This window comes from Salmo salar, chromosome 19, assembly GCF_965601325.2.
Source record: "Salmo salar chromosome 19, fSalSal1, whole genome shotgun sequence".
Classification (NCBI taxonomy): domain Eukaryota; kingdom Metazoa; phylum Chordata; class Actinopteri; order Salmoniformes; family Salmonidae; genus Salmo; species Salmo salar.
In genome coordinates, this window is record NC_138309.1 from 38,039,559 (window position 1) to 38,064,285 (window position 24,727).

Consider the following 24,727-nt stretch of genomic DNA (forward strand, 5'->3'; position numbering starts at 1 on the left):
TTGTTTTTGCACTGCTAGGGTTAGCCTGCAAAACTGTTTAGCTGTCATTTGTTTTCTTGTTTTTGTTACGTGTTCAAGTTTATTAAAATAAACGTTAAAATGAGCACTCAACTCGCTGCGCCTTGGTCTACGCCCTTTGACGGCCGTTACAAAGCTAGAACTGCCACTGGGCGCATATGACAAATAAAGTTTGATTTGATTATTGGATATGCCAGCTGCCAGAATAGCTAGTAAAGTTTTTCAATGGGATCTAACCATAGGGGGAGCCTGGGCAACTGAAATGTCTGACCTTTTTCCAACAGTCTGACTGTGAACATCTGTACGAAAACAAAATCAAGGGAGACATAGATATTGCATCAACAGCTGTTTTTTAATCATATGTGACCTGATTCAGGAAACTAGATATATGTCGCAAGTCACAACTTCACATTATGAAAAAAAATGGTTGGAGGAGATGAATCATAAACCCAAATTGAGAACCTTTTGTTTGATTAACGGTGAATTGGTGTGTGAGAGAAATATTACGTATAACCAGGTCATATCAGGGGTATTTTCTCTGCGTATTGAAACAGGTCAGATCAGGGATATTGCCTCTGCGTATTGAAACAGGTCAGATCAGGGGTATTTTCTCTGCGTATTGAAACAGGTCAGATCAGGGATATTGCCTCTGCGTATTGAAACAGGTCATATCAGGGGTATTTTCTCTGCGTATTAAAACAGGTCAGATCAGGGATATTTCCTCTGCGTATTGAAACAGGTCGGTATTGTGGTGAAACGGAAGAGGAAACACTATGTAACTATTGTGACCTCTAAGAAATTGAGAAATGAAACTCATTTTATCCTCTATTGCCCTTTCTACCACAATATACGCTTCCTCTTATTCCAGAAAGCACACCAGACATACTCTGGCATTATGTAGCTGAGTGATGAGGAGACAAACCACCAGATATACCCTGGCATTATGTGGCTGAGCGATGAGGAGACAGACCACCAGATATACCCTGGCATTATGTGGCTGAGCGATGAGGAGACAGACCCCCAGATATACCCTGGCATTATGTGGCTGAGCGATGAGGAGACAGACCACCAGATATACCCTGGCATTATGTGGCTGAGCGATGAGGAGACAGACCACCAGATATACCCTGGCATTATGTGGCTGAGGGATGAGGAGACAGACCACCAGATATACCCTGGTATTATGTGGCTGAGCCACGAGGAGACAGACCACCAGATATAACCTGGTATTATGTGGCTGAGTGATGAGGAGACAGACCACCAGATATACCCTGGCATTATGTGGCTGAGCGATGAGGAGACAGACCACCAGATATACCCTGGCATTATGTGGCTGAGTGATGAGGAGACAGACCACCAGATATACCCTGGCATTATGTGGCTGAGCGATGAGGAGACAGACCACCAGATATACCCTGGCATTATGTGGCTGATGATGAGGAGACAGACCACCAGATATACCCTGGCATTATGTGGCTGAGTGATGAGGAGACAGACCACCAGATATACCCTGGTATTATGTGGCTGAGTGATGAGGAGACAGACCACCAGATATACCCTGGCATTATGTGGCTGAGTGATGAGGACACAGACCACCAGATATATCCTGGCATTATGTGGCTGAGTGATGAGGAGAAACTGAAATGTTTTTTTTTGGTCCATTGTGTATTTCCGTTTGCAGAATATTTACATAAAGCCTGGAATAAAAGAAAAGGCTAAATATAATTAAATAACAAAAAATATTTATCTTCTATGTGGTGAATGGTACATGTGTATATAGATTGTGTATAGACTTATCTCCCACAGGAATCTTCTTTTGGTGCCAGACTGGGTTCAAATGCAATTCTGGAGATGGTAAACCGTCGAGACTGTACCTATGACTAATCAAGTGAAATAATGCCCTTGTCTAAAAATGTAGGCCTAATCAATACGGTAGATGTGCGTGCCCAGGGGACTGCAGAGCACAACCTGGAGGAATGGACAGATCTGCCATTTCATTATCTGGCAACTTCTTTTCTTTCATTTTGACAGGTTATATTTATAGCCCTACTATTTAGCTACACATGGTTCTATATAGTACCACATATGGGTTCTTTGGCTTGTAACCACAGGGAAACCCTTTTTGGGGCTATATAGAACCCTTTATGGGGCTATATAGAACCCTTTTTAGCGCTATATAGAACCCTTTTTGGGGCTATATAGAACCCTTTTTGGGGCTTTATAGAACCCTTTTTGGGGCAATATAGAACCCTTCTTGGGGCTATATAGAACCCCTTTTGGGGCTATATTGAACCCTTTTTGGGGCTACATAGAACCCTTTTTGGGCTATATAGAACCCTATTTGGGGCTATATATAACCTTTTTTGGGGCTATATAGAACCCTATTTGGGGCTATATAGAACCCTTTATGGGGCTATATAGAACCCTTTTTGGGGCTATATAGAACCCTTTTTGGGGCTATATAGAACCCTTTTTGGGGCTACATAAAACCAATGATGGTTCAATAAAGAACTCTTTCCTAACATTCTATATTCTATGGTTATAACAATTTTTTATGGTTCTTTATTGAAGCTTTATGGAGAATGGTTTTGTAAAGAACCTTTCTCAATCTGAAAGGTTCTTTATAAATCATTTTGATGAACCATACAGGTTTTTTGTTTATTATTCAGGTAAGCCATATTATATTGTTGAAATTCCATAGGTGTTATTATTGTGTTAAGTTGAATCAAGTCGCTACCTCTGGAACAGCTGGGGGTTGGTTCCTGAGGAGAGAACTGAGACCCACTGGCTGATTTAGTTAACCGTTCTCAATTGACTCAAGACCTTACAGTACATGAGTCAGTCACTGGCCATAGGTTTGTGTAATATGTAATGGCATTACACAACACATAAAATAAACTGTAATGACACTATTACTCATGGTTGCACAAAAAGGTCTGTGCCCAAAACCACTCCCTCAGATATTCCAATGAGCCGCCTCCCTTACATTTTTATTATCACTAAAGGATCAAAGAACCCTTTTGTGAAAAGTAAAGAATCGTTGAAGAGCTCAAAGGGCTCTTTGAGTCATTATGGTTCCACATAGAACCATCACCCTTCCCAAAGAACCCTAATTTCTTCCTATGTAATGAATGACCTAACATCTAGCTAATATTTAACTTCTTACTTCTGCTAAGAAACTAGCCTTTCTCTCTTCCAGCTGTTCTTATGTGCAATGGGCTATACTGACTCAAACCTCTACTTTATTCCTTGTATCTACTTTATTCATTTTCACGTGTAATCCCAGGAATTAGCTACAGGCTACAAAAGCTGTAGGACATTTATTTTACACTTTTTTTTATATACTAGGCCTAATAGCCTTTTATTGGAGAGAAACAGTCTTGCTCTTGTTAATTGCTGAATGTAAAATAGGCCTAGTCCAAATTAACTGTCGGGTAAGGAAGGTTGGCTTCGTATCGGTCATAGTAATGGTTATCAACTGTACCGCAGAAATGGAACGTGAATCCCAGAAAATAGATATTGTGGTAGCAGCTGCAGAGAAGTACTTGTGTGTACGAGAGTTGGGTGTTTTTATTTGTTGTTGTTTTTATCACAAAGTATAATGGATTTATACTAGAGTCCAGTTGGGGACAGTAACGCAACATATTGGATGCAAACCACCGTTAAATCCCACCGAAGAAGAACTCTCCGGTGGGAAAAGTTGAGAGAGCGTGCGTTGGTGGGATCACTTTGGCCACAGAAATGATATTGTTACATTGCTAATGGTTGAACAGGTCGAACAGAGAGATGAACACAGTGAAAAATAAGATCCAAACAAATTGACATCCATTCGAAAAATGGAAATCAGTTGGGAACCAAAGCAAGGACTGACATGATATATTTTTTTCGTGACATGTGCATTGAAGTATTATTTGCAGTTCACACTATGACAATGAACACACCCTATAATGTACTGAATAGTCTGTGCTACTTACCGCTTTATTAATAGGCCTTTGAGCGTGCAGTAGAATGCGTTGACCAGTGGGTTGATCGGTGTAGAACGATAAACGTTCCTCTAGTGTGGATGCTCTCTAACGTTTTATAGTTATTTATAATTTATTGTTATAGTCCTTGGTGTAGATGGTCCCCACTAGTGTTACCGACTGCACTGCTGTCAGTGTCCAGTCATCGCGCTTTACTTTCGTTTTGTGCTTCTAAAGAGAGGAAAAGTTTCTACAGAGAGGTAAAGGAAGAGAGATGCTCAACTCGGATGAAAATCTGTCTCCCTCCAGCAGGTTGCGTGAGTTTTTTTTAATGGAGGTCAATAAGTGTCGAATATGGTCAACAAAAAAAGTAATGGCTTATTTGCTACGTGAGATTTATTTGCTCTAATATAAATGTTCCAATGCTTAAATTGTTACGAGTTTACTGATTTAAGTGGGGACGTGACATCACGGCAATTTTGAACCCCCCCCCCCCACTATATCGGAATTTGTTTCGAGACGGCTATGCATATTCAGGAATTGAGGATAGTGGCATAGCGTCTCTCTCTATTAAATACAGGCGGTTGACGTTAAAAATCCAAAGAAAGGATAAGGCGGGGGAGCTAGACAGTCCGCCGGTCCGCGTTGTGGACAACAACGCCCATTGTTAGGAAGGAGAGACGCATATCTTGTCAGTATATCCATAATCTTTGGTTTCGATTTCCCGAACCCTACGTCATCAGTCAATATGGCTACTGGGCTGACGCCTGTGTGTTGGCTACAAAGAATTATATTCCCCAAAATAAAACTAAACGAAATTCAGTTAGTAATATGTATCTGAGAAGTGTTAGGTTAAACGAATAAGAAAAAAAAGTATGTTTACATGCCAATAAATTGGTGAAAGTGCCAAAGTACATATATTTTTTTAAACAGCTCCAAAAATTATATCTGCATTTGCTAATAAATGTTGCATCCTATTGAATATAACGTGTTCGATAAGGAGGCAAACATGTCGACTTCGTGGTCTGTGGATGACATGGATGAATGAACCCTATGCAAATATCAAGTTTGCCTGTCAAATGTACAATTAACACATTCCAGGTTATAATCTAAATATCATTTTAATTCATGGTTTCTGAATCATATATATAAAAAAAAGTGTTTTAATTTATTAATCAAAAACAACATGTTCAAGAAGAAAATGCATACAATTTCCTGTCTACATTATAAATAATACAAATTCACACTTTATAGGTCAAAACCCCCCCCTTCATGTAACCTTATTCATTGTGATCTAAAGAGGAAAAATCCAAATCAGTACTCCTACAGAAACGCTTCATACATACGGCCTCTGATCCCATTTATAATCCCCGTACGTTAAATGAATCCAAACTGGCCGGTGCCTCCTGTCTCTTCTGTAGATTATTCCGCAGTGGTCAGTCATCGTGATCTGCAGCTGCGTCTCCAGGACAATTCGAACACAGATCCTCCTCATCTGTAGGTCACAAACAGTGTAAAGTTGTATTTAATGTCTTTATAATGGCCAGGGATGTTTTATTTAAGTGAGTAGGATTCATTCTTACCATTGTAAGCGGTCCCACACCATATGCAGTAAAAATGGACCCCTCTTAAATATGACGTCAGAATTTGTAGCTTGTCCAGTGACTAGAAAAGATCATGAAAACAGGGTTGTCACAGGAGGAACTTCAAAATAATAATCTTAATTCAATTTATTCTTTCGTCTATTCTTAACTCAACCCTAGTGTTTCATGCCATTATAACGTCTATTCTTAATTCAACCCTAGTGTTTCATGCCATTATAACGTCTATTCTTAATTCAACCCTAGTGTTTCATGCCATTATAACATCTATTCTTAATTCAACCCTAGTGTTTCATGCCATTATAACGTCTATTCTTTAACTGGCCATATCTTTAGTCTCTTTCCTGAGCTTCTATCATATTCAAATGAAATGTACTAACAGTTAACTCATCCTCCTCCACCTTGTCTTCTTTCTCCTCCTCCTCCTCCTCAACCACCTTGTCTTCCTCTTCCTCAACAACCAGTTTAGGCCAGTACCAGTCTTCTCTGGGCACCGGGACACCCTGGAGTTTAAAAAGGAGAATATTCAGTATAGTCAGAGTTAAACATAAAAGGCCTTGTCTTCTTCTTGTCAATAGAGTTCGTGACTAGCTAGGTTTCAATGCAATTGGCAACAGATTTTCAGGCAAATATTGTAAAATCCACACATTTTCCACCAGAGGTGTGTTTCCACCAAATAAACTTTTTGCAGATAAAAGGCTGTGTATGTGTGTGTTTGTGTGTGTGTGTGTGTGTGTGTCTAACCTTCTGACTGTCCAGCTGCTCACAGGCTTTCTGACTCCTCCTGAGGTCCCCCTCAATCTTTTGCTCTTCCCTCTCTGTCCTCATCCTCACTCTGATGTAGAACACGCGCACACACACACACACACAGCATTAGAACACATGTACACAGCATTAGAACACATGTACACAGCATTAGAACACATGTACACAGCATTAGAACACATGTACACAGCATTAGAACACATGTACACAGCATTAGAACACATGTACACAGCATTAGAACACATGTACACAGCATTAGAACACATTTGACCAGCACCTGACTGGTGCCATTAGACCAGAGCCAATAGGGTATAGGGTGCCATTAGACCAGAGGCAATAGGGTATAGGGTGCCATTAGACCAGAGGCAATAGGGTATAGGGTGCCATTAGACCAGAGGCAATAGGGTATAGGGTGCCATTAGACCAGAGCCAATAGGGAATAGGGTGCCATTAGACCAGAGCCAATAGGGTATAGGGTGCCATTAGACCAGAGGCAATAGGGTATAGGGTGCCATTAGACCAGAGCCAATAGGGAATAGGGTGCCATTAGACCAGAGCCAATAGGGAATAGGGTGCCATTACACCAGAGCCAATAGAGTATAGGGTGCCATTAGACCAGAGCCAATAGGATATAGGGTGCCATTAGACCAGAGCCAATAGGGAATAGGGTGCCATTAGACCAGAGCCAATAGGGTATAGGGTGCCATTAGACCAGAGGCAATAGGGTATATGGTGCCATTAGATCAGAGCCAATAGGGTATAGGGTGCCATTAGACCAGAGCCAATAGGGTATAGGGTGCCATTAGACCAGAGCCAATAGGGAATAGGGTGCCATTAGACCAGAGCCAATAGGCTATAGGGTGCCATTAGACCAGAGGCAATAGGGTATATGGTGCCATTAGACCAGAGCCAATAGGGTATAGGGTGCCATTAGACCAGAGCCAATAGGGTATAGGGTGCCATTAGACCAGAGGCAATAGGGTATAGGGTGCCATTAGACCAGAGCCAATAGTGTATAGGGTGCCATTAGACCAGAGGCAATAGGGTATAGGGTGCCATTAGGCCAGAGCCAATAGGGTATAGGGTGCCATTAGACCAGAGGCAATAGGGTATAGGGTGCCATTAGACCAGAGGCAATAGGGAATAGAGTGCCATTAGACCAGAGCCAATAGGGTATAGGGTGCCATTAGACCAGAGGCAATAGGGTATAGGGTGCCATTAGACCAGAGCCAATAGGGAATAGGGTGCCATTAGACCAGAGGCAATAGGGAATAGAGTGCCATTAGACCAGAGGCAATAGGGAATAGGGTGCCATTAGACCAGAGGCAATAGGGAATAGAGTGCCATCTGGGACTAGGTCTTTACCTGAAGTCCTCCAGGGACTGTTTCTCATTCTGTTGTTTGGCCCGGGCTTTCTGACGGTAATGTTCAAGTTCTTCCTCCGCTTTCCTCTTCTTCACTCCCTCCATCCCGATGCCACCTCTGTCTGAGTGATACATAACCACAGGATGATGCAGTAGGTTTACAACCATTGCAATAACAGAAGGTTATGTTAGAGGTAATGTGTTAATTGCATTAGGTAGGCTACATCTCTTCAGAAAGGTCATGTTGATGCACACACTGTCAATGTGTAGGTTCGTATTTACTTTACTTTTTGTCTTGGATATGAAAATGAATTCTCACCTGTTTTGATATTTAGTGGGATAGGTTCCACTCTTCCCGCCCCTGCAAGAGGGAATAAAGACAGGAATCAATGCTTGAAGAAAATCTACCATGTGATGTCAGGTCTGATCATCATATTGTAACAACTTTTTTCCAAAACAGCGACCTCGTCAAGGGTTCACATCTCTTAGCGGAACTGCTAAGGTGTTGGGTTGACAGTATCAAAGTGCTGGGTTCAAGCCCCAGTCTGGACTACTCCCTGACTTTGCTACAATACTAACTCCATCACTAAAGAGACCTGACTGGCTTAGTTATTGTGATGTCTGGCCTAACTCTTAGTTCAATACAATAAAGTCAGGCATTTATTTCTGAATTGAACTGATTCAGTTAAGAAGTAATATGATTCATTCTGAGTTGAACTGGAGAGGACCAACCCTGCTTCCCCAGGCCTTGTCCAGCTTTGTAGCCCATCTTCTGCAGCAGAGCAAAGCCCTTGTTCTCGTTGCTAATGGTGCTGTGCTGTGCCGTCTCTCTACTCTCCTGCTCTAACTCTTTAATAGTCTTCTGGCGGTTCTTAACGTTCTTCTCCTTGTGAAGAACCTCTTTCCTCAGGGCCTCCTTCACACGCTTCACCATCGGGATACCGGGCTTCACATCTGGTCTGCCAGGGAGATGGACACAGAGAGAACCTTGCATATAAATGGAGAACTTAGCTATAAAACGGAACACACATGTAATAACCAGACAATAGACACTAAAGTATATATTTTTAATATTCTTCTGTGGAATGTGTAACAAAATATGAGGTGAGACAGTCACCTGAGACCCGACGTGCAGGCTTTTGATCCAGCCAATTACTACTCCTACTACTACTAAAATGAATCAGCATGCCTTTGACTAGTTAGCCAAATCTGCCTCTCAAACAAGTAGACCAAGCAAGAGACCAAGGTATTATGTCGTCTTTATTCATTGCATTTCTATATGCAACGTTTGGCAACCGAACGTGGCTCCTATTCATCTGTGTAGCTAGCTAATTAGCTACGTTAACTACTGTTACAGTAACTAGCTAGCTAGCTAATGGTACCCATTATCACAAATCCACACACTGATGTAATCGTTAGTCACAATTTATTTGCTCACCGTACGGAAACTGAAGAAGAAAAACTCACATTTGACTGAGAAAGGCATCGGACATGTAATCATCTTCGTCTTCAGCCATTATTGACTTGTAAAACCAAACAAGTGAACTATTGTAGGACTATTATTTTTCAGCTGGCCATTCACCTTTTCTCGGTCGTCACTAACGTTAGTTAGTTACCACATCCACAATGTCATAATCAGCTAAACCCCGCCTATTTCTACAATTAATCTTTTTAAAATTTGATTTCAAACATAACCTTAAACACACCAAGTTACTGACTTTATGCCTAACCTTAACCTTGAATTAAGACCAAAAAGCAAATTTTTGTTTTTATGATTTTTTACGATATAGCTAGACACAAACGTAAAGTGCAAACACTTCTCTGTTTTCACTGGAGCTAGGATTATTTACTTTCTCTGGTTATGTTTTATATGCAGAACCAGACTTTGTGGCTGTGGTAACTAGTGACAACCCTTTTCCGTTCGCGAAAAGATTCCGCCTGCAACCTCTGCACATTTGATTGGTTCCGTTGACATGTTGCGCGTCTAAATACTATTTATGGGAGAAAATACGACATAGAAATGTACAGAAGATCCAGAACTAATATAGTATTATACCTTTAATCAAATCATAAGATTCAATATTACCCCAAAATGTTGTCCTGACATTTTGATGAGTTTCCCGCCTGAACAATAATAAAAAATGTTTTTTTTTTAACAACAATAAATCAATATAAAAAGGTACACAAGTATACATAAAGAATATACAAAGGACAGTTGTCTATGGGCAGGGCCAGGGGCGGAGCTAACGTATTACATAAAGCCTAAAATATACTGTTGGTACAGTATTTAATTGTCTTAAAAATATTCTTCAATTTATTTTGGTAAGGTAAGAAAAATGAGTGTTTTTTTTTTAATGATTTACATTTAGGAATATGAAATTTGGCCAAAAGATTTAATTACATACACTTGTTTCAAATGATTTATATCGTTGGTAAATAATCTAAGCAGTTGCATCTCTCCATAATAGGGTCAAACCTTGTTCAAATAGAATTTAGAATCTACTGTGTGCCACTGACCAATGACGTGTATAACCTATGGTTTTCTGACGTTATTGCTGCATTCATATGCTAGGTCCGGGTACCTCGAAAAGCCGGATTATCTCCGAGTCGATTTGAAGCCACCGGTCGGCCATATTGGTACTCCCTAGTAGGAACAGTCCTCCGTAGGAATGAATGGAATTCTACAGTATTTTAATTAAATGTTTCAAGTACAAAATTACATGTATTTAAGTATTTATGTTGTTTTAGTGTGGAAAGTAACATTAGTATTCTCAAAAATATATATTTTAAGGAAAATGTTTTATGTAATTTATATTTAATTTTTCTGTTCAGCTGACATCATTTAATTTTAAATTATGCATTAAGGTGTCTGTAATATAATAAACGTGTCAAAAACCAATGTATACGTTAATATATACATTTCTATGGCTTTCAAAAAAAAAATATTTTTTAAATGAAGAGTACCAAGATGGCTGCGCGGTGACTTCAATACAGCGCCCCTGTCACCGTTCATGGTTTATAAACATTATTGGCCATCGACACAGTTAACGTCAAATGATATTGGCGACAAACAGGTAGGACGAGTTTTTAATTTTTTTATTATTTGGTATAATTTAAAGCGTATTCAATATTTACGTCTGTGATTAACTTTCTGAAATATATGCTTGTGTTCGTGCCTTTTTTCGGCATTAATTTGCGTCTAGTAAACTGTGGTAAGTGTCCTGAAATGCTAATGTTTTGCTAGCTGTGGTCCTAACCCTCTTCTATCATTGTAACGTCAGTCAACAATTTTATGAACGTAGTTCGTTAGCTAGGTATCAGTTTAAATTAGTTGGGTTACACGACGGACCGGTACTATGAGCATTGTAACGTTACCAAGTTAATATTTGTGTTAGTTAACTACTAGCCAATATAGTTGACAGGTGCGACCACATCGGACTCTGTAACGTTAGCTTGTAGCTAGCTAACGTTACATCCTCTGCTCTGACGTTTATCTTTTGGTCTCTTATCGGGCCTGATATAAAACCATTGTGAATATACTGAGATCCTCTCCCCCCCCCCCCCCCCCCCCGATACATTTCCAATAGTTGAGGTTGTGTCATTGACTCTGTGAGCTGAAAGAGAGGACCTTTTTACCCAAGAGTTATCGGCTATTAGCTACCGCTAGCTAGGTTACTATCGCCATGGAGTTGGCTCACAGTCTACTTCTGAACGAGGAAGCCCTAGCTCAGATCACTGAGGCTAAGAGACCCGTCTTCATCTTCGAATGGCTCCGCTTCCTGGACAAGGTTCTAGTGGCAGCAAACAAGGTGAGTTGACAAGATAGACTAATTTTCTCACGCTAGTCCATACCTGTGTTACACCACACACACACACACACACACACACACACACACACGTGCTGTCAGTGTTATTCAATTGACTCTATCTGCAACCTACGTTTTGTTGTTTGCGTGCCTGTGTTTTGAGTGTTAATCTCTGTCTGTCTGTCTGTCTGTCTGTGTCCCCGCCGCCAGGTGGATGTGAAGGAGAAGCAGAAGAAGTTGGTTGAGCAGCTGACAGGGTTGATCAGCAGTGCCCCTGGCCCTCCCACCAGGAAATTGCTAGCTAAGAACCTGGCTACCCTCTACAGCATAGGAGACACCTTCACCGTCTTCCAGACGCTGGACAAGTGCAACGACATCATCAAGAGCAAGGATGACACGCCCACCTACCTCCCCACCAAACTGTGAGCTTTTTAGTTTGATATATCTTTATGCATTAGATGTAGGTCTCAGCATTATAATTATAGGATTTAGATGTAGGTCTCAACATTAAAATTATAGTATGTATGTATGTATGTATGTATGTATGTATGTATGTATGTATGTATGTATGTATGTATACTGCTCAAAAAAATAAAGGGAACACTTAAACAACACAATGTAACTCCAAGTCAATCACACTTCTGTGAAATCAAACTGTCCACTTAGGAAGCAACACTGATTGACAATACATTTCACATGCTGTTGTGCAAATGGAATAGACAACAGGTGGAAATTATAGGCAATTAGCAAGACACCCCCAATAAAGGAGTGGTTCTGCAGGTGGTAACCACAGACCACTTCTCAGTTCCTATGCTTCCTGGCTGATGTTTTGGTCACTTTTGAATGCTGGCGGTGCTTTCACTCTAGTGGTAGCATGAGACGGAGTCTACAACCCACACAAGTGGCTCAGGTAGTGCAGCTCATCCAGGATGGCACATCAATGCGAGCTGTGGCAAGGTTTGCTGTGTCTGTCAGCGTAGTGTCCAGAGCATGGAGGCGCTACCAGGAGACAGGCCAGTACATCAGGAGACGTGGAGGAGGCCGTAGGAGGGCAACAACCCAGCAGCAGGACCGCTACCTCCGCCTTTGTGCAAGGAGGAGCAGGAGGAGCACTGCCAGAGCCCTGCAAAATGACCTCCAGCAGGCCACAAATGTGCATGTGTCTGCTCAAACGATCAGAAACAGACTCGATGAGGGTGGTATGAGGGCCCGACGTCCACAGGTGGGGGTTGTGCTTACTGCCCAACACCGTGCAGGACGTTTGGCATTTGCCAGAGAACACCAAGATTGGCAAATTCGCCACTGGCGCCCTGTGCTCTTCACAGATGAAAGCAAGTTCACACTGAGCACATGTGACAGACGTGACAGAGTCTGGAGATGCCATGGAGAACGTTCTGCTACCTGCAACATCCTCCAGCATGACCGGTTTGGCGGTGGGTCAGTCATGGTGTGGGGTGGCATTTCTTTGGGGGGGCCGCACAGCCCTCCATGTGCTCGCCAGAGGTAGCCTGACTGCCATTAGGTTCCGAGATGAGATCCTCAGACCCCTTGTGAGACCATATGCTGGTGCGGTTGGCCCTGGGTTCCTCCTAATGCAAGACAATGCTAGACCTCATGTGGCTGGAGTGTGTCAGCAGTTCCTGCAATTTAATAAGATTATTTCATTCATTCAGATCTAGGATGTGTTATTTTAGTGTTTCCTTTATTTTTTTGAGCAGTGTATATACACACATACATGTGTGTGTATATATATGTATGTATATATTATTTATATGTACATATGTGTGTGTGTGTGTGTGTATACATATATGTGCGCGCGCATTCGGAAAGTATTCAGACTCCTTAACTTTTTCCACATTTTGTTACATTACAGCCTTATTCTAAAATGCATTAAAAAAAAAAGCACAATACCCCATAATGACAAATCAAAAACAGGTTTCTAGTAATTTTTGCAAATGTATTACAAATAAAACTCTATCACATTTACATAAGTATTCAGACCCTTTTACTCAGTACTTTGTTGAAGCACCTTTGGCAGCGATTACAGCCTCGAGTCTTCTTGGCTATGACCCTACAAGCTTGTCAAACCTGTTTGGGGAGTTTCTCCCATTCTTCTCTGCAGATCCTTTCAAGCTCTGTCAGGTTGGATGGGGAGCATCACTGCACAGCTATTTTCAGGTCTCTCCAGAGATGTTAGATCGGGTTCAAGTCCAGGCTCTGGCTGGGCCACTCAAGGACATTCAGAGACTTGTCCCAAAGCCACTCCTGCGTTGTCTTGGCTGAGTGCTTAGGGTCATTGTCCTTTTGGAAAGTGAACCTTCGTACCAGTCTGATGTCCTGAGTGCTCTGGAGCAGGTTTTCTTCAAGGATCTCTCTGTACTTTGCGCCGTTCATCTTTCCCTCGATCCTGACTAGTCTCCCATATCTCGCAGTTGAAAAACATCCCCACAGCATGATGCTGCCACCATGCTTCACCGTAGGGATGGTGCCAGGTTTCCTCCAGTGACGCTTGGCATTCAAGCCAAAGAGTTCAATCTTGGTTTCATCAGACCAGAGAATCTTGTGTCTCATGGTCTGAGAGTCCTTTAGGTGCCTTTTGGCAAACTCCAAGCAGGCTGTCATGTGCCTTTTACTGAGGAGTGGCTTCTGTCTGGCCACTCTACCATAAAGGCCTGATTGGTGGAGTGCTGCAGAGATGGTTGTTCTCCCATCTCAACAGAGGAGCTCTGTCAGTGACCATCGGGTTCTTGGTCACCTCCCTGACCAAGGCCCTTCTCCCCCGATTGCTCAGTTGGCAGGGCAGCCAGCTCTAGGAAGAGTCTTGGTGGTCCAAACTTCTTCCATTTCAGAATGATGGAGGCCACTGTGTTCTCGGGGACCTTCAATGCTGCATAAATGTTTTGGTACCCTTCCCCAGATCTGTGCCTCGACACAATCCTGTCTCTGAGCTCTACGGATAATTCCTTTGACCTCATGGCTTGGTTTTTGCTCTGACATGCACTGTCAACTGTGGGACCTTATATAGACAGGTGTGTTCCTTTCCAAATCGTGTACAATCAATTGAATTTACCACAAGTGAACTCCAATCAAGTTGTAGAAACATCTCAAGGATGATCAATGGAAACAGAATGCACCTGAGCTCAATTTCAAGTCTCATAGCAAAGTGTCTGAATACTTATGTAAATAAAGTATTTCTGTTTTATTTTTATTACATTTGCCAAAATGTCTTAATCTGTTTTTACTTTGTCATTATGGGGTATTGTGTGTAGATTGCTAAGGATGTTTTTGTATTTAATCCATTTTAGAACAAGGCTGTAACGTAACAAAATGTTGAAAAAGTCAAGGGGTCTGAATACTTTCCGAATGCACTTTATATACAAAGAAAATTATGTGAACACCCCTTCAAGTGAGTGGATTCGGCTATTTCAGCTACACCCGTTGCTGACACGTGTATAAAATCGAGCACACAGCCATGCAATCTCCATAGACAAATGTTGGCAGTAGAATGGCCTTACTGAAGAGCTCAGTGACTTTCAACGTGGCACTGTCATAGGATGCCACCTTTCCAACAAATCAGTTCGTCACATTTCTGCCCTGCTAGAGCTGCCCCGGTCAACTGTAGGTGCTGTTAGTGTGAAGTGGAAACGTCTAGGAGCAACAACGGCTCAGCTGCAAAGTGGTAGGCCACACAAGCTCACAGAGCGGGACCGCCGAGTACTGAAGCACGTAGCGTGTAAAAATCATCTGTCCTCAGTTGTAACCGTCACTACAGAGTTCCAAACTGCCTCTGGAAGCAACATCAGCACAATAACTGTTAGTCGGGAGCTTTATGAAATGGGTTTCCATGGCCGAGCTGCTGTACACAAGCCTAAGATCACCATGCCAAATGCCAAGCGTTGGCTGGAGTGGTGTAAAGCTCACCGCCATTGCACTCTGGAGCAGTGGAAATGCGTTCTCTGGAGTGATGAATCACGCTCACCATCTGGCAGTCCAATGGACTAATCTGGGTTTGGTGGATGCCAGGAGAACGCTACCTGCCCAAATGCATAGTGCCAACTGTAAAGTTTGGTGGAGGAGGAATAATGGTCTGGGGCTGTTTTTCATGGTGCAGGCCCCTTAGCTCCAGTGAAGGGAAATCTTATCGCTACAGCATACAATGACATTATAGACAATTCTTTGCTTCCAACTTTGTGTTAACCGTTTGGGGAAGGCCCTTTCCTGTTTCAGCATGACAGTGCCCCCGTGCACAAAGGGACGTCCATACAGAAATGATTTCTCGAGATCGGTGTGGAAGAACTTGACTGGCCTGCACAGAGCCCTGACCTCAACCCCATCAAACAACTTTGGGATGAATTGGAAAGCCGACTGCGATCCAGGCATCATGACCACAACATCAGTCCCCCGCAGCAATCTTCTAACATCTCGTGGAAAGCCTTCCCAGAAAAGTGGAGGCTGTTACAGCAGTAATGTTCCAACATCTAGTGGAAAGCCTTCCCAGAAGAGTGGAGGCTGTTATAGTAGCAAAGGGGGGGACCAACTCCATATTAATGCCCATGATTTTGAAATGAGATGTTGGACGAGCAGGTGTCCACATACTTTTGGTCATGTCGTGTAATTCTATGCATGTTGGCTCTAGGTCATTATACTGTAGCTGTACGCTTACAGTGGCTCTGTTGACATGATTTCATTTTAGTCATTCAATGGACTTGATCAAATCAAATACACAAGTATTTCTTTTTAAATTAAAATCTCTGAACCCTCTATCATCTGTTTGTATGTAGCCTGAAAGTGAGGTTATGAACGTCTAGGCCTACGTCCGTCCTGTTTTGTTGACATCACATCAGAATTAGTAGTTGATGTTGATATGCGCCGTGATATTCTGTGGTTTTTAAAGCGGGATTAAGACGAGGTTTGAGAGAGACAGCTCAGCGGATTATCTGTGATCTATAGCAGGAGTTAATGGTGCTCCAGTGTTTCCATCATGGCCTTTTTTTTTTCGGAGGAAACATCTGTCCATGCAGTGTGTTTGTAATAATGCAGTCCCAGGAGATTTACCTGATTTGAGTTCACATAAAATTGGACAATGATTTTATAATATTCACATGAAAATATGTCGCAAATTGGATGGAAACCTAGCTACTGGCTGTCTTGTGACTGGATGCTGTCTTGTGACTGGATGCTGTCTTGTGACTGGATGCCTACTTGAGACTGGGTGTGAATGGGTAAAGAATAGCTTCCAGTCTATAATTGAGTGGTAATGAACTGCTCTCTTACGCTTATCGTGGTTTGTTTTGCAGCGCTGCGGTGGCCTGTATTGGGTCCTTCTATGAGAAGATGGGACGGATGCTGGGAAGCTCCTTCCCGGACACCATCACCAACATGCTGAAAGCACTGAAGACTGCGGAGGTAAGGGCTTCCTAGGTTTTAGAGAGCAGGGGTGAGGGCTCCCTAGTTTTTAGAGAGCAGGGGTGAGGGCTCCCTAGGTTTTAGAGAGCAGGGGTGAGGGCTCCCTAGGTTTTAGAGAGCAGGGGTGAGGGCTCCCTAGTTTTTAGAGAGCAGGGGTGAGGGCTCCCTAGGTTTTAGAGAGCAGGGGTGAGGGCTCCCTAGTTTTTAGAGAGCAGGGGTGAGGGCTCCCTAGGTTTTAGAGAGCAGGGGTGAGGGCTCCCTAGGTTTTAGAGAGCAGGGGTGAGGGCTCCCTAGTTTTTAGAGAGCAGGGGTGAGGGCTCCCTAGTTTTTAGAGAGCAGGGGTGAGGGCTCCCTAGGTTTTAGAGAGCAGGGGTGAGGGCTCCCTAGGTTTTAGAGAGCAGGGGTGAGGGCTCCCTAGGTTTTAGAGAGCAGGGGTGAGGGCTCCCTAGGTTTTAGAGAGCAGGGGTGAGGGCTCCCTAGTTTTTAGAGAGCAGGAATGAGGGCTCCCTAGGTTTTAGAGAGCAGGGGTGAGGGCTCCCTAGGTTTTAGAGAGCAGGAATGAGGGCTCCCTAGGTTTTAGAGAGCAGGGGTGAGGGCTCCCTAGGTTTTAGAGAGCAGGGGTGAGGGCTCCCTAGTTTTTAGAGAGCAGGGGTGAGGGCTCCCTAGGTTTTAGAGAGCAGGGGTGAGGACTCCCTAGTTTTTAGAGAGCAGGGGTGAGGGCTCCCTAGGTTTTAGAGAGCAGGGGTGAGGGCTCCCTAGTTTTTAGAGAGCAGGGGTGAGGGCTCCCTAGTTTTTAGAGAGCAGGGGTGAGGGCTCCCTAGGTTTTAGAGAGCAGGGGTGAGGGCTCCCTAGGTTTTAGAGAGCAGGGGTGAGGGCTCCCTAGTTTTTAGAGAGCAGGGGTGAGGGCTCCCTAGGTTTTAGAGAGCAGGGGTGAGGACTCCCTAGGTTTTAGAGAGCAGGGGTGAGGGCTCCCTAGTTTTTAGAGAGCAGGGGTGAGGGCTCCCTAGGTTTTAGAGAGCAGGGGTGAGGGCTCCCTAGTTTTTAGAGAGCAGGGGTGAGGACTCCCTAGTTTTTAGAGAGCAGGGGTGAGGGCTCCCTAGGTTTTAGAGAGCAGGGGTGAGGGCTCCCTAGTTTTTAGAGAGCAGGGGTGAGGGCTCCCTAGGTTTTAGAGAGCAGGGGTGAGGGCCCTCTAGCAGCTCATAATGCTTCTTATCGTGGTATTCCGACTGACCTGTTTTAAATAAAGGTTTAAATAAATAAAACATTCTAGGAACGTCAGGTTTATATCGTTGCTCAGAACAATGTACAGTTCATCATGGCAACAGTAGTGGGATAGACTTAGATTGACTTGGTAGGCTTAGAATGACTTGTATGTACCACCCCATTTCCCCTCATCCCCCTCCCCTCATGCCTCTCATCGCCCCCCTCCTCCTCGCCCCTCCTCTCATCCCCTCTCCTCTCATCCCTCTCCTCTGTCTCCAGTCCCAGGGTCGTAGTGAGATTCTACTCAGTCTACAGAAGGTGTTGAATGGTCTTGGTGGAGCAGCAGCCTCTTGCCATAGAGACATCTATAAGAACGCTCGCTCCCTACTCACAGACCGCTCCATGGCTGTTCGCTGCGCTGTGGCTAAGGTGAGTGAATAATGTGCAACAGTCCATAAATTGTGAAAGGGCTCAGATATGACGATGACCGTCGGTTGAAGGGAGGAGGAGGACCACATAGCTGGGGAACGCATCTACTCTGTGCTTCAAGGCCCTGGAAGGATCTAACTATTAACTCGGTCGCTCTGTCTCTGTCTCTCTCTCTGTCCTCTCTGTCTATAGTGTCTTCTAGAACTGCAGAATGAGGCTGTATTCATGTGGACCACCGAGCTGGAGAACGTAGCTACTCTGTGCTTCAAGGCCCTGGAAGGGTCTAACTATGGAGTGAGGGTAGCCGTATCTAAACTACTGGGAACCGTCATGGCCACGGCCCTGATGCCCAAACAAGCTGCAGGTTAGGCCCATGCTCTAACGGGGGTTTCCTTTCTCAGGTTTGACATGTTAGTCATTTAGCAGACACTCTTATCCAGAGACACTAACAGTTAGTGTGTTCATCTGCTGTGGGATTAATCCAGGGATTCTCTGATGGGTCTCGTTGATGATATCCAGGGGTTCTCTGATGGGTCTCGTTGATGATATCCAGGGGCTCTCTGATGGGTCTCGTTGATGATATCCAGGGGCTCTCTGATGGGTCTCGTTGATGATATCCAGGGGCTCTCTGATGGGTCTCGTTGATGATATCCAGGGGCTCTCTGATGGGTCTCGTTGATGATATCCAGGGGCTCTCTGATGGGTCTCGTTGATGATATCCAGGGGCTCTCTGATGGGTCTCGTTGATGATATCCAGGGGCTCTCTGATGGGTCTCGTTGATGATATCCAGGGGCTCTCTGATGGGTCTCGTTGATGATATCCAGGGGCTCTCTGATTGGTCCCAGTGGGTGGGGGGGGTCAGATCCCAGTGTGAGGTGGTGGGGGGGGTTTGAGATCCCAGTGTGAGGGGGGGGTCAGATCCCAGTGTGGGGGGTGAGATCCAACAGCACTGTCAGATACATCCCTGCCATAAGTTGAAGATAGCCAATCCAATAATGTCAGGGCTGTATCTGGAATGTTGACGATAGAAATATAATATCTAAACATTCTGTAAATGTCCGTTGCCCAGGTGAACATAATCAAAACAATTAACCAATGATATTTTGTACAGATAAAGTATTCAAATCCCTCCCCTTTTTCTACATTTTGTTATGTTACAGCCTTATTTTAAAATGTTTTTATACCTCAATCTACACACAATACCCCATAATGACAACGCAAAACCAGGTTTTTAGACATTTTTGTAAATGTATTAAAAACAGAATTGTAAGGTATAAGTATTCAGTACCTTTTGATATGAGATTCGAAATTGAGCTCGGGTGCGTCCTGTTTCCATCGATCATCCTTGATGTTTCTACAACTTGATTGGAGTCCACCTGTTGTAAATTCAAATGATTGGACATGATTTGGAAAGGCCCACACCTGTCAATATAAGGTCCCACAGTTGACAGTGCATGTCAGAGCAAAAACCAAGCCATGAGGTCGAAGGAATTGTCCGCAGAGCTCCGAGACAGGATTGAGACAGGATTTTGTCGATGCACAGATCTGGGGAAGGGTACCAAAAAAATGTCTGCAGCATTGAAGCTCCCCAAGAATATAGTGTCCTCCATCGTTCTTAAATGCAAGAAGTGTGGAACCACCAAGACTCTTCCTAGAGTTGGCCACCCAGCCAAACTGAGCAATCGGGGGAGAAGGGCCTTGGTCAGGGATGTGACCAAGAACCTGATCTGACAGAGTTCCTCTGTTTAGATGGTTGTCCTTCTGGAAGTTTCTCCCATCTCTGCAGCACTCCACCAATCAGACCTTTATGGTAGAGTGGCCAGACGGAAGCCACTCCTCATTAAAAGGCACATGACAGCCTGCTTGGAGTTTGACAAAAGGCACCTAAAGGACTCTGACCATGAGAAACAAGATTCTCTGGTCTGATGAAACCAAGGCTGAACTTTTTGGTCTGAATGCCAAACGTCACGTTGGAGAAAACCTGGGACAAGCCCTACTGTGAAGCATGGTGGTGGCAGCATCATGATGTGGGGATGTTTTTCAGTGGCAGGGACTGGGAGACTAGTCAGGTTCAAGGGAAAGATGAACGGCGCAAAGTACAGAGAGATCCTTGATGAAATCCTGCTCCATGGCGCACAGGACATCAGACTGCGGCAAAGGTTCACCGTCCAACAGGACAACGACCCTAAGCACACAGCCAAGACAACGCAGGTGTGGCTTTGGGACAAGTCTCTGAATGTCCATGAGTGGCCCAGCCAGAGCCCGGACTTGAACCCGGTCTAACATCTCTGGAGTGACCTGAAAATAGCTGTGCAGCAACGCTCCCCATCCAACCTGACAGAGCTTGAGAGGATCTGCAGAGAAGAATGAGAGAAACTCCCCAAATACAGATGTGCCAAGTTTGTAGGGTCATACCCAAGAAGACTCAAGGCTGTAATCGCTGCCAGAGGTGCTTCAAACAAAGTACTGAGTAAAGGGTCTGAATACTTGTATAAATGTGATATTTCAGTTTTTTATTTTATTTTGAAACATAAAAAAAAAAAAAAGTTTTTTTGTCTTTCATTATGGGGTATTGTGATGTCATTATGGGGTATTGTGATGTCATTATGGGGTATTGTGTGTAGATTGATGAGGAACAACACATTTTAATCAATTTGAAAATAAGGCTGTAACGTAACAAAATGTGGAAAAAGTCAAGGGGTCTGTATGTTTTCTGAATGCCCTGTACATTTAACGATGAATAATAAGAAATAATTATTATAAATAAATAAAAAAATGTTTTATAACGGGCCGCCAGTTGGGGAACTCTGCTCTTACGTCTTAAAATGGATAGTTTCCTCTGAATACAAACTAACATGGTTTTCCTCCATATTTTGTTACGGTTAGCATTCTTAGTAACACCTAACATTTAAACTGTTCTTGTGCTTGTGTAATAAAACTGTAATTACTTTTGGAGCAACATTTTGTTATCGTGTTACATAATACTTTGGTAATTGCATTTTAATTGCATAGTAATGAACTGATGTACATAGGCAATAGTGGCTACTGTACATAGGCAATAGTGCCGGTTCCTTATTCCACTTATGTAATAACTCCATTATTAGGCAATTATACAGCAATTTCCAGAGTCCTATGTAACAACAATGTTATTGTAATAATGAAAGTTACTACACAAGTATAAGAACTGGATGTCAAGAGTTACCTGATTACCTTATGTCATTATTAAAATATATGTCTTAGTCATTATTAAAATATATGTCTCAGTCATTATTAAAATGTCTCAGTCCTTATTAAAATATGTCATTATTAAAATATATGTCTTAGTCATTATTAAAATATGTGTTAGTCATTTTGCAGCTGCAGAAGTGGTGCTTTCCTAATGCTGCGGTGATTCCCTGTTCCTCGTGTTTTTCATTCTAGGCTATAGACTATATTAACATTCATATCCCAGAGCCCTCCAAACCCTGTGCTTAACATTCATATCCCAGAGCCCTCCAAACCCTGTGCTTAACATTCATATCCCAGAGCCCTCCAAACCCTGTGCTTAACATTCATATCCCAGAGCCCTCCAAACCCTGTGCTTAACATTCATATCCCAGAGCCCTCCAAACCCTGTGCTTAACATTCATATCCCAGAGCCCTCCAAACCCTGTGCTTAACATTCATATCCCAGAGCCCTCCAAACCCTGTGCTTAACATTCATATCCCAGAGCCCTCCAAACCCTGTGCTTAACATTCATATCCCAGAGCCCTCCAAACCATGTGCTTAACATTCATATCCCAGAGCCCTCCAAACCCTGTGCTTAACATTCATATCCCAGAGCCCTCCAAACCCTGTGCTTAACATTCATATCCCAGAGCCCTCCAAACCCTGTGCTTAACATTCATATCCCAGAGCCCTCCAAACCCTGTGCTTAACATTCATATCCCAGAGCCCTCCAAACCCTGTGCTTAACATTCATATCCCAGAGCCCTCCAAACCCTGTGCTTAACATTCATATCCCAGAGCCCTCCAAACCCTGTGCTTAACATTCATATCCCAGAGCCCTCCAAACCCTGTGCTTAACATTCATATCCCAGAGCCCTCCAAACCCTGTGCTTAACATTCATATCCCAGAGCCCTCCAAACCCTGTGCTTAACATTCATATCCCAGAGCCCTCCAAACCATGTGCTTAACATTCATATCCCAGAGCCCTCCAAACCCTGTGCTTAACATTCATATCCCAGAGCCCTCCAAACCCTGTGCTTAACATTCATATCCCAGAGCCCTCCAAACCCTGTGCTTAACATTCATATCCCAGAGCCCTCCAAACCCTGTGCTTAACATTCATATCCCAGAGCCCTCCAAACCATGTGCTTAACATTCATATCCCAGAGCCCTCCAAACCCTGTGCTTAACATTCATATCCCAGAGCCCTCCAAACCCTGTGCTTAACATTCATATCCCAGAGCCCTCCAAACCCTGTGCTTAACATTCATATCCCAGAGCCCTCCAAACCCTGTGCTTAACATTCATATCCCAGAGCCCTCCAAACCCTGTGCTTAACATTCATATCCCAGAGCCCTCCAAACCCTGTGCTTAACATTCATATCCCAGAGCCCTCCAAACCCTGTGCTTAACATTCATATCCCAGAGCCCTCCAAACCCTGTGCTTAACATTCATATCCCAGAGCCCTCCAAACCCTGTGCTTAACATTCATATCCCAGAGCCCTCCAAACCCTGTGCTTAACATTCATATCCCAGAGCCCTCCAAACCCTGTGCTTAACATTCATATCCCAGAGCCCTCCAAACCCTGTGCTTAACATTCATATATATTTAGACTCATTCAGCTAACTGTTGTAGTTTTTGGTTCTTCATGAAATATCATATAAATATTTTGTTTTCAAATAACTTGGTATTCAAAATATCTTCAAATATTATTTGGTTTTCCGAGATCTGTATTTGAATGTCAAAGAAAAAAGTTGCCTTTTATTTTAAACTCTTTATAAACTATATTCAACTACCACCATTATTTGAAAAGTTGGCATTTTCAAATAAACTACAAAATCCACCTATTTTCTGCCCAGGTCTCATCTGTACTCCTTGACAGGTGAAAACAGTATAGTGGCCTCATCATTATTATTATTGTCATTATTATTACTACTATTATTATTATTATTATCATCATTATCATTACTATTGTTATTATTACTATTGTTATTATTATTATTGTTATCATTATTGTTATTATTGTCATTGTTATTATTGTCGTTATTATTATTATTGTCATTATTATTATTATTATTATTATTATTATACTGGCTTTTACAAGGTTTTTTCAGATCAGAGCAATGGAGGAGACAAGAAGCATTTTCATGACAATTTGAATAAAAGTCTGTCTGTCATTGGTTGACACTTCCCCCCCCCCCTGACCTCTGTACCTGTGCTATGTTACCGTCTTCTCTAGTGATGCGTCAGAACGTGAAACGTGCCACACTAGACGAGGTGTTGGAGCTGATGGCTACAGGCTTCCTAAGAGGAGGGTCTGGCTTCCTGAAGAGCGGGGGGGAGATGCTGAAGGGAGGGGGCTCTGTCAGCAGAGAGGTGCGGGTGGGAGTCACACAGGTACGTAGAAGTCCCTCCCGTTTGGATAGGTTGTTGAATAATAATGTGCTTGTTTGAAATGGACGACATCGCTGTCCGACTGTTGAATCACAGATCTACAAATCACCTTCATCCCCAGTAACTAATCGTTATGTGATGAAGACGAGTCAGACAGCTCAAACTGATCCCCTCTAACACGCTGATTGGTGTGGTACCAGTGATAATGGTTGTGTGTGGTACCAGTGACAATGGTGCGCGGCACCAGTGACAATAAGCCATGTGTAATGATGTTATAACATTCATAGTAAGGTGGTGATGGTGTTATAACATTCATAGTAAGGTGGTGATGGTGTTATAACCATTCATAATAAGGTGATAATGTAATCATGTAATGTTCCTTCTCTCCTCCAATAGGCATATGTTGTATTCGTGACCACGCTGGGCGGCCAGTGGCTGGAGCGGACCTTTGCCACGTTCCTGTCTCATGTTCTGGACCTGGTCAGCCACCCGCGGGCCACCCAGACACACGTGGAGGCGGTGAGTAGCATTATGCTGTCCATGCTAGGGAAGTTAGCATTGTGTTAG

At 43.3% G+C, this 24,727-nt stretch overlaps 3 protein-coding genes across 17 annotated transcripts in view; 1 reads left to right on the plus strand and 2 right to left on the minus strand.

Moving 5' to 3' along the window:
• Positions 1-4,227, minus strand: part of eif2ak2 (eukaryotic translation initiation factor 2-alpha kinase 2) — a 34,128-nt gene extending 29,901 nt beyond the window's left edge. For all 5 annotated transcript variants that reach the window (XM_014157892.3, XM_014157890.3, XM_082965724.1 and 2 more), the window contains exon 1: positions 3,993-4,227. The gene's annotated coding sequence lies outside the window, so the exon portion shown is untranslated. The remainder of the gene's footprint in view (positions 1-3,992) is intronic.
• An 859-nt stretch (positions 4,228-5,086) lies between these two features.
• On the minus strand, positions 5,087-11,668 carry gpatch11 (G patch domain containing 11). Of its 4 annotated transcripts, none has more exon segments than NM_001146621.1 (8): positions 5,087-5,475; positions 5,564-5,645; positions 5,962-6,084; positions 6,326-6,416; positions 7,712-7,832; positions 8,030-8,071; positions 8,443-8,669; positions 9,178-9,316. In NM_001146621.1, coding segments are annotated over 8 exon segments (795 nt in total). In that variant the 5' UTR covers positions 9,228-9,316; the 3' UTR covers positions 5,087-5,416.
• heatr5b (HEAT repeat containing 5B) overlaps positions 10,673-24,727 on the plus strand; it is a 114,393-nt gene continuing 100,338 nt past the window's right edge. For 5 of the 8 annotated variants that reach the window (XM_045702260.2, XM_082965722.1, XM_045702261.2 and 2 more), the window contains exons 1-8: positions 10,674-10,784; positions 11,298-11,519; positions 11,727-11,938; positions 16,814-16,922; positions 18,405-18,554; positions 18,747-18,918; positions 24,006-24,163; positions 24,557-24,679. In XM_045702260.2, the coding sequence (XP_045558216.1) occupies positions 11,394-11,519; positions 11,727-11,938; positions 16,814-16,922; positions 18,405-18,554; positions 18,747-18,918; positions 24,006-24,163; positions 24,557-24,679 (1,050 nt within the window). In that variant the 5' untranslated portion in view covers positions 10,674-10,784; positions 11,298-11,393. Of the gene's footprint in view, positions 10,785-11,297; positions 11,520-11,726; positions 11,939-16,813; positions 16,923-18,404; positions 18,555-18,746; positions 18,919-24,005; positions 24,164-24,556; positions 24,680-24,727 lie in introns of all 8 variants that reach the window. The other 3 variants (XM_082965723.1, XM_082965720.1, XM_082965721.1) reach the window with 3 other exon arrangements.

Bases quoted from the DNA above. Each gene is read 5' to 3' on its own strand.
- gpatch11 (XM_014157893.3), bottom strand. From the start codon at position 9,211: ATGATTACATGTCCGATGCCTTTCTCAGTCAAAT. The intron at 6,085-6,325 runs GTTAGACACACA...TTTAAACTCCAG, and splicing joins AGCAGCTGGACAGTCAGAAG to GGTGTCCCGGTGCCCAGAGA. The intron at 5,476-5,563 runs GTAAGAATGAAT...TGTGACCTACAG, and splicing joins GTGTGGGACCGCTTACAATG to ATGAGGAGGATCTGTGTTCG.